Source organism: Candoia aspera, chromosome 3, assembly GCF_035149785.1.
Source record: "Candoia aspera isolate rCanAsp1 chromosome 3, rCanAsp1.hap2, whole genome shotgun sequence".
Taxonomy (NCBI): domain Eukaryota; kingdom Metazoa; phylum Chordata; class Lepidosauria; order Squamata; family Boidae; genus Candoia; species Candoia aspera.
In genome coordinates, this window is record NC_086155.1 from 9,014,637 (window position 1) to 9,034,207 (window position 19,571).

General features: G+C 39.4%; 1 protein-coding gene across 1 annotated transcript in view; it reads left to right on the forward strand.

Annotated features, from left to right (window-relative positions):
- The window catches only part of LAMA5 (laminin subunit alpha 5), a 225,010-nt gene that overhangs the window by 68,830 nt on the left and 136,609 nt on the right, over positions 1–19,571 (forward strand). Inside the window, exons 3-6 of the mRNA XM_063298768.1 lie at positions 343–460; positions 7,768–7,886; positions 12,007–12,177; positions 14,182–14,279. Of these exons, the coding sequence (XP_063154838.1) occupies positions 343–460; positions 7,768–7,886; positions 12,007–12,177; positions 14,182–14,279 (506 nt within the window). The remainder of the gene's footprint in view (positions 1–342; positions 461–7,767; positions 7,887–12,006; positions 12,178–14,181; positions 14,280–19,571) is intronic.

Genomic DNA, 19,571 nt, shown 5'->3' on the forward strand with positions numbered 1-19,571 from the left:
ATGTAGAGAATGATCTTTCTCATATGACAGAGTATTGCTGGTTATTATAGCAAAGTTATATAGAATGTCCATTGTAAATTTTAACCCCTACAGTTTCATAAAGTAAGCATGCAAGAAATATAGCACAATGTCTGAAAACTGGAGAGAGTATGGGAAATATTCTATTCCTAATTTTTAAATTTCCTTATTAGCCTTCTAATCAAACCTTGATAACACTTTTCCCATGTGCAACTTTCAGCTCTGTATACCTGCCACATGTATGTTCTTGCAGGAGGGGAATCTAGCCTTTTAAGTTCTGTGTTGTTTTGTCCTAAAATATACATTTTTTTTCTTCTTTCACAGCTGTTCCATGTGGCCTATGTACTGATCAAATTTGCAAATTCCCCTCGTCCAGACTTGTGGGTACTTGAGCGGTCAACTGATTCTGGACTCACTTATGACCCTTGGCAGTATTTTGCCTGTGAGTATGAGAGCAAAATAAAAGGGATTAATTGATTAGGAGGAGACATGTAAATCTTGTCATTTTTACCTTTAGCTCAATTATCATGGTTCATGGTAGTTGGTCATTGTAGGCTTTCAGTCTGAGGAACCTTTGATGTGACCCAACAGATGTCACCCTACATTTGCCTCCAGACTGATAATATGGAACATCTGGTCAATTCTACTTAAGGAATTATGTTCAGGAGGAGAATTGTTGCCTCCTGAACACAATTCCTTAAGTAGAATTGACCTGATGTTCCATATTATCAGTCCAGCAAAGTTAATATTTATATAAGTTAAGGAATTTCAACAGGAATTTGGATGGGATCATGAGGAGAAGGAAGCTTAATATTCCTTCACCTTGTATGATGTTTTAAAAATTCGGTTGATGCCAATGTAGTATTAAGAAAGAGGCTGAAACTTTCTCCGATGCTATGTGGGTATCAGGAGTAATTCTGATGCAAATTGGGCCAAATGCTTAAACCAGAATTGGAGCAGCATGATATGGGTGGCTTACTCCAGAGAATTCAATCTGTCTGTAGACTTGGTTTGCAAAGAACGTTGAGTGTCCCCTCTTCTCTCTTAAGGGCACTGGATGTAAGTGAAGAAATGTCCATACAGAGCTTTGCATTCCAACTGGAACCCTTCCTGTTGGGATTGCAACTCTCATGGGAGACATCACATGAGAGAGCTTAGAGGGGACTCTCCCTCTTCATTTCTTCATTATCTAATTTACTTATCCTGGATGTAACAAATTTTATACCTTCGCTTAAGGAAGTTACTAGATTAATTGATACTAATCAACTAATATATAAGCACTGAGGAATTTGGTTGGTCTATCTACTTTTAGCCATTCAGTTAAAAATTGGAGAATCGGATGAGAAAGTTTTTCTCTGGACTGTATTCTAGCCTTCAAATGACCATTCTTTCTCTTTCCTGACTTTCATTTTTCTTATTCATCATGCTAAATGCCCATTGGAAAACTAATCGTTCAGCCAGAAACTGTTTGCAGTGGAGTCTAATAAGAGTAATAGGGTTTAGAATCAGGAAAGCCAGTCGCCTCTGAAAATAAGCAATATTTGTTCCAGGAAGGATTTTCAAAGGCTGCTTCTGTAATGAGCAGGCTTTGGCCACACACCTGAATTTACAGGTGCTGTGAATCTGAGCAACCTGAGTGGCAGCCGTTGGCCTCCAGTAGAAGCAACAATGATGTCAAAATGTCATATGGTGGGGGGGAGATGGGTGATGATAAAATTTGATAAATAAATATGGTGTCTTGACACTATCACACAAATAATGCAAATGACTTACCTGTGATACAGGTACATGATGCGTGTCATTTGGGTGATGAGATTTCGATGCACCAGACTCCAGTTGCCACTCCTCATGTGAATGCCTGTGGTTGCAGCAGGAATAGGCTGTTCTCCACATAAAACTGTTGCAGTACTTACAACATACTCATACACAGTACAAGGAGAGGATCAGTCACCTGCCTATCTCATTACAACCACATTTGGGGACAAGAAGGGAACTAAATTTATATTTGTATTGCAATTCAGAAGTACCCAAAATTGTAGTGTAAGATCAGCAAAGATCTCCCTTTCCCAAGGAAAGGAAGGAATGCTTGCGATGATAAGCCTTATGTATGCTTTGGTAACGGCATCCCATTTAGTCATGCCGGCCACATGACCGCGGAAGTGTCTACGGACAAATGCCGGCTCTTCGGCTTTGAAACGGAGATGAGCACCGCCCCCTAGAGTCGGACACGACTGGACTTAATGTCAAGGGAAACCTTTACCTTTACCTATGCTTTGGAAGGATTGTCTATTTTGATGATCCAACCCATGTTTGTGACTGTTTGCTAGCTTATTATAAATTCTGCATACTTAAAGAAAGCAGACTGTAATCTTCTGTTCAAGAGCATTTCACACCTAAACATTTTTAACATATGTTCCATTCCACAAACAAAAGTTTTAAATGTTTAGAATTCTAAAGGATTTAGAATCTGATGATGAATCTAGCTGTCCTATTTTTCCTTTTGAACCAGCAGCAACTTTTTTTAAATCTGGCATAGCATTCTCGTTTCCTTGTATATTTTATCTGGCCCACCAAATAACTTTCTAGCATCGACTTTCATTCTGTAGTATCCATCATTTAGCCTTAGGTTCTTTTTCAGCCTGACCCATCTACAATTTTCACACTACAATCCTCTTAATTTAGAAGCTCAACTTTGCCTGTATGGCACTCAGCTCACAGCTTCTTGGTAGAAACATTTATCAAATTTGTTGGCAATTTTAAGACCAGCTGGGCAGGAATCTTACTATGCTGGTGTCTTAAAAAGACATAGGAAGAAAAGATGAGTGTCCTTTTGCCATGAAGGCAATTTTGCTTTATGAAAGGGTCTAAGTTGCTGTATTTTGCAGCCTAGAGGACATGCATTTCTGGCTACCTGGTGTTCCTCCATGTATTCCCTGGGGAAAAGAAACTTAAGGAAATCGGGTCAGAGAATTTGCTTCTCAGTATGAAGCTACCTACTGTTCCCAGAGCAAATCTGATACTTACGTTACCAAGATGCATCAGCTTCCTTTGCAAATATATCATTTTGAAGCAGGCAGAGAGAAACCAAGTTGTTTAGAGGTATGAAGGATTGGCTTCTCTGGGGAGGAGAAGCAATAATTGGTAGAAGATATGAGTTAAATTTTATGATGATCTTTTAAACAGAAGAACCTGGAAAAAGAACATCTGGGAAGATTATACAGGAACATTTTCCCTTGAGTGTGCTACAACTCACATTTCTTGGACAGTAGCGCATTAAGTTCACCTCATGGTTACAAGAATCAGAAGCATCATTATCCTAAAGAGGTTCTCAAACAATAACGGAAGGTTTTATGCCAGTGGCTCACGTTTTTATATACGTTTCAAGAAATCTTTTCTTGAGTAATACATGAAGACTCATACTGGGAGCCGAACTGGACCTCATGCATCCTGTTTTCTGAATCTGGTTTTGTTTTAATCTCTGTGTAGACACCAGTATGGTTCTAGAAAATAAGTTGTAATTCCTTCCTTAATAGGGATAGGCCGTCTGTGGCACTCTATATATTGTTCAATTTTTAACATTCTTCTCTGTTAGCCTTCTTGAGTATGCTGGGATCTGTGGTGTAGGAATATGTGGAATACCACACATTTTTCTGTATTCTTGGCAGCAGGAAAAGCTGATCTGCCATCAATATCCGCAGTGAAATAAATCTTGTATCACTATATTACCAAGGCAAGGAAGACCTGTACTCTCTTTTTCACTCAATGATTTGTCCCTTTTTGGTTCTTTCACATTTCTTTTCCACATTTCATTTCATTTCATATGCCATGTATTCACTGCATTCTTTCGTGTTCACAGCCAAGCATCGTACAGCACCAGGACTTTCCTTCAAAAAAAAAAATGTGTAGCACCTTGTATTTGGGGTTTCTTTTATTTGTGCTTTTCGAAAGCATTCCTTGAAAAATGTCCTAAGACAGATTTGAATGAGGGGCTTCCTGATGTATCGCTTTTTGTGTTAATCACTGTGCTATACTTGAGCACATACTTTGAGATCGAGAAGTTTTGTTCATTGTGATGAAAAATTATTTTGAGCATGGATCAAACTTCTGCTAGTGGTGTACTTTTGAAGTCTCCAGGGTAGTGCCCTTGCTTGCCCAAATGCTTACTCCATGTATTTATCCAATATTTTTTTTGCTCACCCACTCATCCAAAGCAAGCCCAAATAATGAAAGTACAATAAATATACAAACTGAATTGAAACACAGAAATTTAAAACATACAGTACAGGTAGTCCTTGACTTACAACCACAATGGGGACTGTAAAATTCATTGTTAAGCAATGTGGCCATTAAGTGAGGCATTATGTGACCACACCCTTTTATGACATTTTTTGCTGTGGCTGTTAAGTGAATCGCTGTGGTCATTAAGTGAACCATGTGGTTCCATATTGATTTTGCTAGTTGGAAGCCAGCTGGGAAGGTTGCAAATGGCAATCAAGTGACCCTGGGATGCTGTAACCGTTATAAATACATGCCGGTTGCCAAGCACACAAATTTTGATCATGTGACTGCAGGGACTCTGCGATGGTCATAAGTGTGAGGACCAGTTGTAAGTAAATTTTTCAGCACTGTCATAACTTTGAATGGTCATTAAACAAATGGTCATAAGTCAAGGCCTACCTGTAGTAAACATTGTATTCTGACAGGGAGACATTTACTAAAGGACAATATGTGTGGTTAGGCTGCTGCTTTCCAACCTTGGTAATTTTCAGATGTGTGGACTTCAACTCCCAGATTTCTCATCAACAAACATGCTGGCTGTGGAATTCTGGGAGTTGAAGTCCACACATCTAGGGAATGGGCATTAGAAAATCATGGCACCAAAACAGAGAAGGCCTACTCTCTGCTGATGAAAGCCCCCCCTGCATAAAGGAGGCACATTCCCTCAAGTATGATGCTCCCAAACCAGTAAGGGTCTTCGAGGTCATAACTAAACTTTTTGAAGTTTGACTACTATAGGAAATCAGAGCAGTGTGTTTAACACTGATGCTAGGTAATCTCTGAAAGGTGTTGCCAATAACAGCCTTCCTTCCTCATGATGATGGCCCTCTCCATGTCATTGTTCCATCACCTGACAAGGACTTCAAAAGGCTCCTCAGCCCCATCAGCCAGGCAAACTGACCAACCATTCTGATGGACTCTTCACCCCAGGAGGAGAGTTTCTCAACACCAATCCAAACCTCACAAACTTGTCTGTCCGTGCCAAAAATCACATCCCCAAATCCATATTCCCTTTTTTGGATGAAAAAAGCCAAAACCAAAAGAAATGAATATAGGTGCCTAGCTTAGTTTTCTAATAGGTGACCCACAAATCCTGGAACACTCAGAAAGTAAGGAAAAAATGGTTTAATTCTGGAACACACAGAAGGCTAATAATAAACAAGAAAATATCTCAGTCTGTTGAGATCTTCTTCCAGTTGTTCTTTCCAGATGTGTAAGCTCTTTTTATCAGTCTAGCAGAACAAAACCATCACAGTGTTGTTGTGCTAGATGTTAATCCAGAAATACATTCTGTAGCTCATCTTTACCAATTAAACCTACTACATACAGCTCAATAATTTAAGAAGCTAAAACTCATCTCTTGAGTTACAATTAATGCCTTCTTGTGACTTTTGCATGTTAGGAATAGGATGAATATAAAAGTGATTACATAGTGATTTTATAGAGCCCTTTCTTTTGAAATTCCCTGAATAGAACACTGGGCATATGCTGTGTACTTGCATCAAATGAATAAATATTGTTTTGTTCCTTAACTATTAATGCCTGCTTCTGAAAATTCTGGGCATTTGCACCCTCTGCTATGTAAGTTTACTTAATGGGATTTTAGGTTAAGGGTGCGTATGTAAGCTGCTCAGATGGGCGGCTATAGAAATCGAATAAATAAATAAATAAGTGTGCGTAGAATACTAGCATTAGCTTCCAAGTAAGTGTTCTTCACTTGTACAGTATGCAGTATAGTTGGACTGCATTGCTGAAAATTAATATGACTGTCCATGGTATCGAAGAGTTTTTAAAAAATATGTATTAGGTATTCAAGTAACAAACTGGTATCCTTATTTCTTTAAAAAGGTCACTAACGTCCAATGGGGATTAAGAATGGTAATCTACAAGCATTTTTTCATAGTGATTGAAATCATATCTCCTTGAAATAGTAACTCACCATGTTATCAGGCTTACATTCTCTACATGTTAAGCCATATTATTTGTTTTAGGCTTATGGTGGAGTGTGAACTGAGCCAATTTGATAAGTAAAGCATGCATTATGGCAGTGTTTCTCAACCTTAGCAACTTTAAGACCTGTGGACGTCAACTCCCAGAATTTCCCACCCAGCACAATTCTGGGAATTGAGTCTACACCTCTTAAAGTTGCCAAGGTTGAGAAACACTGCTTTACAGTATAGCTTTAAGTGTGGAACAGGCCACCATGGCTTGTTTACAGCCAATCACAGTGAAAGCAAGCCATGACTCAGGAAAGTATGTGAACCCTGCTTTGGAGCAAAGTGAAAAGATAAGCCACCTGCCACAACAGAACTGACTAATTTTGCTTCTTCCTTTAAGATAATGCTACGCAAGCCCGACAGTCTGTAAATTCTTTTGTGATGGATTAGTTCCTGCATATTTTCTTGAATACTTGGTTCTAAACAAAAGTTTATCAGTCCTTCCTCATCCTCAGCTTGCTAGCTTTTCTTCCAACTGTGCAAAATCTCAAGGTTCTTTACGTTGTTTTAGTTCTCTGGTGTGGGCATTTAGTTTCCTTCGTTTGAAGACTTCTTCTGAAAGCAAACTTCTCAGATCTTAAACAAGCATGATTTATTTATTTATTTATCAAATTTTATCACCGCCCACCTCCCCCTCCAAGGAGGGACTCTGGGCGGTTTACAATAAAACAGAGTTAAAATTCAAGCAATTATAAATACAATGACGATCAACATCTGTATTTCTCAAACCCTTTTATTAAAAATAAGAGGCTGTTGGAACTTAATCCAGATGCCAGGAATTTGCCAATGCATGATGCCGCCTCTATTCCACTTACGGGTTATGTATTGCGTATTTATTTGGAGCATTTCTAGGCCATTTTTTTCCATCCAAAAGGTGTTGCTTAAAGCAGCTTAGAAAAATAAAAAAAAGTGGAAACATTAATATGCAAAAGTCAACAGCAGTACTTTGGATATTTCATGTGAAAACCTAGCTCCCTGGAGAAGTCTATAATGCTGGGAAAGGTGGACAGAAAGAGGACAACAAACAGCAAACAGGTGGACTGATGAATCCCTTTTTTTTTTTTTAGGATTTCTTCTGATAGCAACATCACAAGAGATTGTCGTGGCACTTAAAAAGAAAAAAAAAGAATCCAAGTGCTGCGTTTTCGTTTTCTGGTTTATCCTAAATGCACTTCTGATCTTTTTACTCTCTAGATGTAGTCCTGAGTAAGAGAAGAGAAGAATTTGGGTTTTCGCTTTGCTTCCTTGCACTGCCAGAAATTCATTAGGTGACCTTAAGTGTGCCATTGGCTCAGCCTGTCTGCAATATATTAATCTTACTAGGATATTATAAGAAGCAGTCTAGTGATACCTGCAAAGGCTTTTGATGGTTTGCATATGCTCTACACATGCAAAGTGTTATTAGTTAATTTGGGGTAAACCACACCCTTCCAGAATCTAAATCTTGTCATCTCTTCACTCCTGTGCTCAATAGCTTCCAGGAGAGATTGCATAGAGAAATTTGGCCTCAGGAGTTCAGAGAAGGTTACCAAAGATGATGATGTGATTTGTACCACTGAATATTCCCGCATTGTGCCCTTGGAAAATGGGGAGGTAAGTTGTTTTCTTTGATTGCTTTTCTAATTTAATTTCTGTATTTAAAGTGATTAGTTTAGATGGCATACATTTGCATTACGTTCTTTTTGGTGTGAGGGATAGTTTGAACATTCATAGACGTCATGATATTGGTTTCTGTCTGGGAGTGAAATAAGAGTTTGTAGGACAGAGTTCAACTTCTGTGTTGCACAAGCCCTTTTTTGTCTATAAATGTGGGCTATATATCTGGTATAAAAATCATTTGTCTGACTAGGTTTTAGTGAAGATTTATGAGACAAAGGCTGAAAAGTACATAAGCGAAAAAGAAGAGGCAGCAAAAAGAAAAATACGCGGTCTGAAATTCAACAATCAATAAGGAAGGTCATAGAAATAGCATCCAGAAACCATTGGAAGTCTGTCTGCTTGTTGATAATTAAATTTATATCCCACCCTTCTGTTTATATAAGTTCTATCCAGCCTTTGGTTTCTTAGACTTCTTCAAATATTCCCCATACCTTTCCTAATTATAATTTTCAGCAATGAGTAGTAAATGTTACTGGAAAAAAGGACAAGGTTTTTAGTATTCCAAATCCTGTAGTAAAGATCTAATTCCATTCTTGGAAGAAGAATCATGGGGAAAAATATATATTCAGCAATGATATTCTTCCTTCCTCTTAGCAGATAGCTGATTTCTTGCCTTTTCCAGGCTAGTGAACTTTACCTTTTAATCATTTCTTGAGCTTTCCTAAGCTGATAATAGACTGTGGGATTTTGCACTCCTTGCATCCTGTTGTTAAATTCTACTGTAATCTTGGGTTGTGCTGGCAGAATTGTTCCAGCTGTGTAGATACTATGTTCCAGCTGGCAAATTCTGCTGAGAATTGGGGGCAGGGATGAGGTGCGTAGCAAAAAGGTTATACAGTTGCAGACATCCTTGGCCACAAAGCAAAATATTGTCTTTAGGTGGGGTAAGGATGTGACTTTATGGAGAAGAATTGAAAAATGTATTTCCATATTTTGTTGACCCATGGCTGTTTGTCATAGCACTCTTGTAATTTCTAATGCTAAATAAACATTAAAGATATAAACTTGGGTTACAGCATTTATCACATTACAGCCAAACATTCACAAAAGTTTGATGCTGAAACACACATTCGCAGTTATTCCTCAAAAAGACTGGCTGTGTTTTCACAGTACCCTTAGCTATATTGTAGTTTGGCTTAGCGTGTCATTTAGATACAGACTGTGGTCAGATTAATTTTAAGAAAGAATATCCTCGGTCACAATCTGTGGCTAATTTGTGTCATTTGTGTAAATTTGCATCATCGCTTGTTTGAAAAATTTTGCAATTGAAATAAATTGGTTAAACGATGTAAACTGTGTAAATGATGTAGTTACACAAATGATGAAAATGTATGCAGATCATGTAAATTGTGTCAGTGCACAGATTCAGGAGGGATGTACATTGAACCAGCCAGAACAGCTGAATCTAGCCTGGTGATCAATGGGGTGATGTGTGTCATAGCCAGATTGTCTTCATATGGAAATTTCACTTTTAGTGGATGTTTAGCTCCAATGTAACTCCTTGCCTCAATTATTCTGTAACAGTGCTTCTCAACCTTGGCAACTTTAAGATGTGTGGACTTCAACTCCCAGAATCCCCCAGCCAGGGTGTTGGCTGTGGAATTCGGGGTGTTGAAGTCCACACGTCTTAAAGTTGCCAAGGTTGAGAAACACTAGTTTATAAAATTGAGGTTTTCCTGTATCTTAATATTTTGTTTTCATGGATCTGGGACAATAATTGTTGAATTTGAAGCAGCATTTACCATGAACTAATGAGAACTTATGAAATTAATATTAGACTTGGACCTTGAGCCACAGTTCTAATTTGTGATCTAAAACAAGCCATTATTTTTCACCCCAGTTTCCTCATCTATAAAACAAGAATAGTTATGATTTATCTGCCAGGTCTGCTGTGCAGTGGAGTGAGATGAGAAAATAATTTTCCCTAAGCCTTGAAGAAGCACATAAGAATTGAATTAATCCAACACTATGTATAAATTATTTCCAGATGGAAAATCAAATGGATTTTTCCCCTACTTGAAACTTTCCTAGAGATCTGAAGTCTCAGAATAAAACTGGAAAGCCATGGGGATTTTTTCCAGGGACTTTTGATTTTTTTAACCCCCCCCCCGCCAAACCTTAACTGAAAATTTGGATTATAAAATAACTGATGGTGTATATTCTAAATAATACATAAAGCAGATAAAAGATGAAATAAATCAGTCTATGCTTAGAAGCAAAGCTGTTTCTGCCATGGTGCCTGCCCTCTGGAACATTGTCCTTCCAGAGATCAGATTGCCCTTGACCCTACTGGCCTTCCTAAAGCCTTGAAAATTTGGTTTTGTCCCCAAGTCTGGAGCCCTTGTCTTCTGGCTGTGAAAATGGTTGTTTTATTATTCTGGTTACTGTGTGTCTTATTTTTTATATTTTATGTGTTTTACTTGGTTTTTCTCTATTGTTATTGTAAGCCACCCAGAGTCACATGTGAGATGGGCGGTGATATCAATCAATCAGTCAATCAATCAGTCAGTCAAATGAATAAATGAATAATGTTTTGAAGTATATCAAAACAAGCCATGAACATATGAGAAACTTCCTTCAAACTTTGTTTTTCAAAAGTCCAATAATATGATAGAATAATAAGAGCACAGGATTAGTCAGAGTAACAATTACTGATGATATTTCACATTCAGAAAAGAAAAACAAGTCAGTTTTTATTGCAACAAAATATGCATTTTGATCCCCCCTCCTTTTCCTCTGTACTTTCCACATCTGTGCAGAACAAATAATTTTACTTCTTTTGGTCCAGTGGGTGGTGGTGATGGCAGTAGAAAGGTCAGAAAGCAGGGAAACCTCTCCAGTTTTCTGCCACAGAAGAAATGGAAATTCTACCTCTTCTTTCTGAGATCCTGAGATGGGGGTGAGGTGTGTTAATGGATGGAAATGGTGGCAGGTTCCTCTAGGAGACTGAAGGAGAAGGAGGGACACAGGGCCGGCCAGTCTCCCACAACCAGAAGGAAGGGTGAAGAGGTCCAAAGGTGGAGGGGAAAGCAGAAGAGAGGGAGGTGGTGTAAGGACTAAAGGTGGCAAGGTGGGAACTAGGGCCAGAAAAACGATAGTGTAGATAGATAGATGGTGTGTAAGGATTGCCTACCCTAATAGACTCAGACTCACAAGCAGGAACTTAATGATATCTGATTTATTAAAGAATAGTATGCAAATACAGAGAAAGCTGAGAATGAGCAAAAGCACGCCAAATACAAACTAAAAACCCTCGGCTCAAACGTAATCCCTCCCCTCGCCCCGCCGTTGCAAACTCCCCCCCCCCCCCAGGTGCTGTTAACCGTTTTCTACTGATCCTGGGAAAGTAACCTTGAACACATGAGATAACCCAAACACATTCCAAACCAGCAGCCAACAGATAACGACTCCCCGAGATGGAATCCTCCTCCCTTCCCAGATGAAACACGTATCAGTGAAATGACATGCGAAACGTTACGATGTACCAGCAACATTGGAACGGTGAACATGACATGGTGGTATTCAAAGTGGGAAAAGAACAACTAAAAGTTCCTTAAAAAGGGAGGAGAAAAAAGCATAGGATTTAAACCAGATTTGACACCATGCCATCTGTCCATCCATCTGTTCATCTTGATTCTTGAGTCCCCTGCTCCACAATAGTCTAATCTTCTGTGCATATGTGACTCCTTTTGTAATAAAGGGTACACATCTAGCTATGCTGTTGTCTTCAAGGTTCTGCCAGGAGCTACTGAAGATTAGTTGAGTTTCTGGAGAAAGATTTATTGCCAAGGCTGGGGTGAAGGGTGACATTGCCTGAATAAAGTACTTCATTTTATGAACTGTATTTTTATGGTGCATGTTGCACAATGTATTTTTATGAGCGAACCAAGTCTATCTAATAAAAAGTGAGGATATGTTTGTATATAGTGACGAAATACTTTATTAGGTATAGTTTCCTTACATTAAAAAGAAAGCCTGGAAAAAATTGCTTTACAATTTCTGGAAATGTTGTATTTTAAAACTTTTCTCTGGGATGGGGGGGATCCTTCTGCAGATTGTGGTTTCCTTGGTGAATGGGCGTCCGGGAGCCATGAATTTCTCTTATTCCCCTCTTCTGCGAAATTTCACCAAAGCGACGAATATTCGATTGCGCTTCTTGCGAACCAACACACTCCTTGGACACCTGATGGGGAAGGCCTTGAGGGATCCTACTGTGACCAGAAGGGTGAGATGCTTCTAGATTTCGTTTGAACGTCAGCCTAATCACTGGCACTGGAGCAATTGTTTCTGGAGACAGATGAGAAATCAACATAGTTATAAACCAGCTTGCTTTGGAAGGACACCAAGTGTGCTGCATAATAGTAGAAGCTGTAAATATTCCATCTGGTGGGGTCCAGGAAGCGGGCCTAGTCTGCAGTGGCGCCCGCCCTCTGGAACGGCCTTCCCCCAGAGATAAGACAGATTCCATCCCTGGTAGCTTTTCGAAAACAGCTAAAGATCTGGTTCTGCCATCTTGCCTGGGGGGAGGGCGGTAATCACTCTTGGAGGTGGCTGGTGCCATCTGGATTTTATACTATATGTCTTACGTTGTTATTTCATATTGGATGTTTAGGACATTTAATGTTTTTATTGCTTTTGTAAACCGCCCTGAGTCCCTTCCTTGGGGGGAGATGGGTGGTGGCAAAATTTAATAAATACATTTATTTATTTATTATTCAAATTTCTATTACCACCCACCTTCCCCCAAAGAAGGGGACCCTGGGTGGTTTACAATAAAACTATCTCTTTAAAAACCTCAGCATATAAAATTACAAAGTCAGCCTCCAAAATACTAAAATACTACATATAAATATAAAATCCAAGTGGGAGAAATTACATTCGGTAGGGAGAACTCTACGCCACCAACCACCCCCAGAAAGAGCTATTGCCTTTATCAATTTCTAATCAAGCCAAGCAGGGAACAAATTGCCAGTATGCTGTGAAATAAGGTTAATTAATTAATCAGAATAGATTTCAAGGGTAAAAGCCAAAACAGTGCCTCCAAATATTAATCATATTGTTAGGTTATAGATATATAATGGTGTCCTTTTAGATATATCCAGTACCAAGAATCCTTTGGATAGTGCAGTCAATAAAATTGATCTTAAAAAGCAGTATAGATTCAGTATAGAATCATCTTCAGTAATATAACATAATGTAATTCCAAAATTTAGAAGGGCTTTATCTTTGGCTAGATTCAGTGCCCTTCCAGCAGTTGTAATGAAGGGAGATACCAAAACATCCCTTTTGAACAAAGGCTATGCCTGTGTGGTAGAGGAATAATTGAAACGATGGAACACGTCATTTTGTATTGCCCTCACTATGTAGATACTTGCCTGGAATTATTATCTCCTTTCTTTCCTAAACATCAAGGTCGTTTGGATTCCTTTTATCATAAGCTGTTATTATCAGACCAGTCTGATTTTATTTTGTTGACCACAGCTAAGTATTGTTCTGTAGTTTGTACAGTACGCTACAGTATCTCTTCTAATTTTTCTTAGATTTTCTAGAATTTTAAGTGTTCTCCTTTATTCTGATTAGATGTGAATCTTCTGTTTTATCTGCTGGTCTTTGGCTGAATAAAAATTGAATTGAAATTGATAACATAATGTAAAAAATAAAAGCCACAGAAAACAAAATAGGGACAGAATGAGGTGTTCTTTATCCAGTGCTGAAAAGATAGATCCTGAACAAGCTGTTTTGTGGAGAGGATTTGTGGGCATCACCACTCTTTGTCTGGTAGACACCTGCCATTCTTCACAGGCAGGGGTCCTGAGAGAAGGCTATCTGTAGGGTAGATGTTGAGTATTGATAACTGACTCCTTGAAATTTGTACATAATATTTTTCAGCCCTCAGTCACTTCTGTTTTTTCCCCTTTCTTGGCACAACGCTCATGATAGTTCCATGATGTCATCCTAAAGCTGTTTTGTGACATGGGTATTGCTGCCGAGCCATTATAATCCTTCAGCTTTAGCCCACAGCCTAAATCACAGCCAGGCTTGGTGATTACCAAGCACGATAAAACTAAAAGGGCTACCCTTTTCATTTGTAAGATACTTAACTTTATTGCCCAACCAAGAATAGTTTTTCTCAAGTGAGTATTTATGTCTCATGATTTTCTTACACTGGTGAGAATACCCGAGCATTTTCTGCAAATTGATAAAGACAAAGCACCCTCTTATTTTCTAGTATTACTACAGCATCAAAGATATCAGCATTGGAGGACGCTGTGTTTGCCATGGTCATGCTGATGTCTGTGACGCCAAGGACCCTGCAGATCCATATAGGTGAGTCTTCTTCGAAAAAGCACCATGATGGAGTAGATTGGTATTTAAACGATGAAACAATTTTTGAAAGGGACCTAAAAAATCAACATAATTGTCAACGCAATTATCACATTTATGGTAAAAGACAAGTTATAAACTTTGTTAAAAAAGGTACAGTAAATAAGTTGGTCGTATTCTTCATCAGTGGCGTGTGTTCTTCATGATGGTCAAAGGCAAGAATCTCAGTCCATTAACTTAATGAAGTGATGAAGACCATGGCAACTATTTCCATTTTCCCCCTGTTCTCCCAGATGGGTTCTTTTGGTTCACTGACATAGAACTTTCATAGAACTTGCTGATTCACTTCCAGGTGCTGGTTTTAGACTAGCATGACTCAACACTAGTAAGCTTACAGAACCATCTGTCCCGCATGGATTCAGCCCATCCTGTGCACTCATCCCAAATGGGACTGCTGAGGATCCCCACCCTTTTGAGGCAGGAGGAGCGGGCTCTGGAGATGTGTCTTCTTGGTAGCAGCTCCCTCTTTACGAATATCTTGCCCTTTAGGGTATGTATGTATGTATTTATTTATATTTCATTACCGCCCATCTCACTAAGAGTGACTCTGGGTGGTTTACAATAAAATTAAAATAACTACAGATTAAAGTACAATAAAAACAAAATTCTTCATAAAAATATAAAGTCTAAAATCCAAGATGGAGAATCAAAAGATCTTAATTTAAATACATATAATTCCCTGGGCCTCTTCAAGGCGCTGACCACCCCCATGACTGATTACCCCTCCTCCCTCCCCGGGCAAGGTGGCAGAGCCAGGTCTTCACTCCCTTTCGGAAGGCTGGGAGAGTGGAAGCCTGCCTTACCTCTGGGGGCAACATATTCCACAGGGCGGGGACCATGTCAGAGAAGGTTCTCTTCCTGGACCCCGCCAATTGACGAGCTCTCATGGACAGGGTCCGTAACATGCCCTCTCTGCCTGACTGGGTGGGCCAGGTCGATGTGATGGGAGTGAGGTGGTCCCTCAGGTAACCTGGACTGATGCCATGTAGGGCTTTAAAGGTGATAACCAACACCTTGAATTGGACCTGGAAGCAAACTGGCACCCAATGCAGCTCTCGCAGTAAAGGTGTTATGTGTGCCATCCTTGGGATGCCCAAGATTGCTCGCACAGCCACATTCTGAACCAGCTGTAGCGTCTGGATACTCTTCAAGGGTAGCCCCATGTAAAGTGTATTGCAGCAGTCTATACGGGAGATGACTAGGGCATGAGTGATTGACCAGAGAGCTTCCTGATCCAGGAAGGGGTGTAAACTAGCGCACAACACAATGGGCTAAGGCCCTCCTGGACATGGCTGCCACCTGTTCTTCAAGCAGGAGTCATGAGTCCAGGAGGACCTCCAGGTTCTACACCAGGTCTGTCTGGGGCAGAACCTGGAGCCCCCAACCCACAGCCACTCCATCTTACCAGGTTTCAGCTGAAGCCTGTTGTTCCCCATCCAGACCCCTACAGCCTCCAGGCACTGAGAGAGGGTGGTCAGTATAGGGAGCCTCCACCTTACTCACCTTTTGTAAGGTGGTTAACACCATCTTGTTCCACCAAGACTTCAGTAGTGGACCTGAACTGCCATTTTAACCTTCGTAATATTGCTTTTATGTTATTTACTGTTTAGTTTTTTATTGTTATTCTGTTGAAACCAGCTGGAGGTTTTGGAATTGGAGTGGTGTATAAATACTTGTGTAATATTATATATCAGTATACATAATATTGCTGTATAATTTTATTGCTGATCTGTCCTTTTTGATTCTGATCTTCCATATGCATTTGATTTCTTTAGAAGATTCATTTCAGACCCAGGCTTCAGTTCTAAACACATATATCTGGAAGTAATAGCCACTGAACATAATGGGTTTGTGCTGTTAGTGTCCTAAATTGTTCATAAAAATTTCCTTGGCTTTTGCAGTGCTATTTTATGGGTAAAATGTAAAGCATATCCCCAAAGCACTAAAAAGATTTTCCTTAAGTACTTTTAACCACTTTATCTCAGAAAAAAATGAACCTGAATCATAGCCAGAGTGGTCCTCTTGAGGGCAAAGTAAAACAACCTGATTCCAATCTCTGCCCTTTGCCATGTCTGGATTTTTTTTCAATTTTCTCTTAAGAACAGTAAGAGACCATTTGTACCTCTAACATTAAACCAGTTCTGAATTGTTTCTCTGGAGAAGGGTCTAATGCTGGGAAAGGTGGAAGAAGGGGGCAACCACCAGCAAGGAGGATGGACTCAGTTACAGTGGCAATGAGGGCACTGCTGGAAGACCTGAAGGACCAGGTTAGGGACAGATTGTCATGGAAAACATCTGTTTATGTTGTTGCTAAGAGTCAACACCAACTCGGTGGCACATAATCAAGTCTGAATTGTTACCAATAAAACACTGGTGGGAACATTTAGACAACTTTGGATGCCAGATGGTGAGACTTCTAAATCAGAAGGCACTTTTCTGGTTTCTGGAAAGGAGGGTAGAACTTCTCTGAAGACATCTGGAAGTAATGAGGTAGTCAGAGCAAAACTGCAAGGACATCTGATCATTGATGGTGCCAGTATTTAAGAGAATAGTTCCTTACCTTACAAGGGCAGATACAGCTGCAGGATAGAAAATGAGAAGCATGATTGAAAGAAAACAGGAAATTGTTAAATGGAAACAAATCATATCAAGTAGAAAGTTTGTTGAAAACAAAACAAAAATGACCTACTTTAAATCAGGTGGTATCATGATGAAGCATTCAAAGTAAGACTCCGTGTGAAGAATTGGTGTGACCATGATATGAGAGACAGTTTGGTCTAGTGGTTAAGGCAATGGGCTAGAAACCAGGAGATCGTGAGTTCTAGTCCCACCTTAGGCCTGAAAGCCTGCTGGGTGACCTTGGGCCAGTCCCTCTCTCTCAGCCCAAGAACCAATCAGGCGTGGTATGAGAGTTCTAGTCCCGCCTTAGGCCTGAACGCCGGCTGGGTGACCTTGGGCCAGTCCATCTCTCTCAGCCCAAGAGCCAATCAGCTGTGGTATGAGAGTTCTAGTCCCGCCTTAGGCCTGAAAGCCGGCTGGGTGACCTTGGGCCAGTCCCTCTCTCTCAGCCCAACTCGCCTCACAGGGTGGTGGTTGTGGTGAAAATAGGATGAGGAAGGAGTATTAGGTATGTTCGCCGCCTTGAGTTATTTATAAAAATAATAAACGCGGGATAAAAATTAAAATAAATATGGAAAAGGGGCATTATGTACTCAGTTATAACCCAGTAGATGACAGAATCATATCTGGGAAGTATCACTGTTATACAAGTATATTCCTTTAGTACAGACACAAATGTAGAAGAAAGAGACTGAGGAATTCTATGGTGAATTGCATAATGCAACAAAGGCTTGTGAAACTGCTAATAAATTACCGGAATGCAAAAATTGGAGAACTGGAGGAATCCAGTAGGCCAGGAAGGTTTGAACTGAATAAAGATAGTAGTTCAGGACAATATATTTTTGTGCAAAGATTTTTTAAAATTATTTATTGCAAATACCTTCTTCAAGCAACATAAATGCAGACTCTACACTTGGACATCACTGGATGGAAAACACTTGGATCAGATTAATTACATAATAGGAAACACAACATGGAAAATACAATCTATTTAGCCAGCACGCTTCCACGTGTTGTTGTGGAATATACCATGAATTATTGTTATCAAATATATGGATTAAATAGAGAAAATTAGAGAAAATAGGCATGTCAGCAAGACATCCTGGAAAACATACAATCAGATCAACAGATATAATATGCTTGCTTATGCAAAAATGAAGCTGGGAAGGGGTAAGAGACATCGTGGCAACCAGAACAGAAAAAAAGGAATTTCAAAGAAAGAAAAAAGATTGAAGTGGCATTCATAAAAGGTGGAAAATGAAAGCTTTGGACAAGAAGAACAACAAATGATGAGGAAATGCAAGACTTCCAACCTCAAGCAAGAAAGAATAAACAAAAAACAAAAACCTCTATCAAGAGTGCAGCCAAATAGAGAAAATGAATAAAAAAGAGAAATACGGATTAAAGATATCCACAGGAACTAGACTACTCAAGAGTTAGGAGAGAACAAATCCGATAGATGCAAAGAGATTCAAGGAAAAAGGAAAGGCTGTACTGGAACCCTGTATAAAGAGGACAGAAATATTTGGGGGAAATAATTATATATAGGACAACTAAAAAGTGAAGATTGACAAGTAAGAGAGCTGTTGTCAAACAGGAAAGCAAGTGCAGAGGAACTGAAGAACTGCTTAAAGTTGCAGGAGAAGAGGCAGTTAAAGCGTTAATAGCTGTATGTCAACAAACATGGAGGAACATGGTGTGGCTTAGATATTGGAACAGACCACTGTATGTATTTGTATGGCAAGAAATTGCACAGCTTACTGAATATGATGCAGTAATTCCTCATTCAAGCAGCATCTTAACTTAAGATTTTACAAAGAAGACTAGAAGCCATATATGGAGAGAAAAATGCCCATTGAACAGACTGGCTTCAGAAAAGGCAGAGAAAAATGATGGCTCACATAAAATGGATGATTTAGAGAGCAAGAGAATACTAGGAGGAGGTTTAATTTTGCTTCTTGTCTACAGCAAGGCCTTTGACTAGTTAAATCATGCCAGAATGTGGAACGTAGTATGGCTAACGGGTGTATTCTTCTGTGGAAACTTTGTAGTGAACCAAAAGCTACTGTAAGAACTGTGTTTGGAGAAATCGACTGGGTAAGGAAACAAGGCAAGGATGCATAGTGACCTCATATCTGTTTAAATTATACATTAAAGATATTAAAATAATAGCAGGATTGGAAAAGATAGCATTTGGAATCCATATTGGAGACCGAGACATGAATAGTTTGTGATATGAAGAAGACACTACTTTGGACTCAAACCAAGACTTGTTATGAAAATTAAAATGGAGGGTGTTAATGTTAAGTATTAAAACAAAAGTAATGTCAAGCAATGTGCTTAGTGAATTTGGAATTGATGACAAATGAAAATGGTAAACTGTTTTGTTTTCTTGAGCTCAAGAATATATAAAGATGGAGAGTGCACTGAAATTTAGGAGAAGATTAATCTTAGAAAGGAAGGCGAACTTTAAACAATGCGTGAAGCATAGGCGCGTTTCAGTAACAACAAAGAACAGCATTTTTTTCCCCAGCGCTTATGTATAACTATAACTATAGGGACGTGGTGGCGCTGCGGGTTAAACCGCTGAGCTGCCGATCGGAAGGTCGGCGGTTC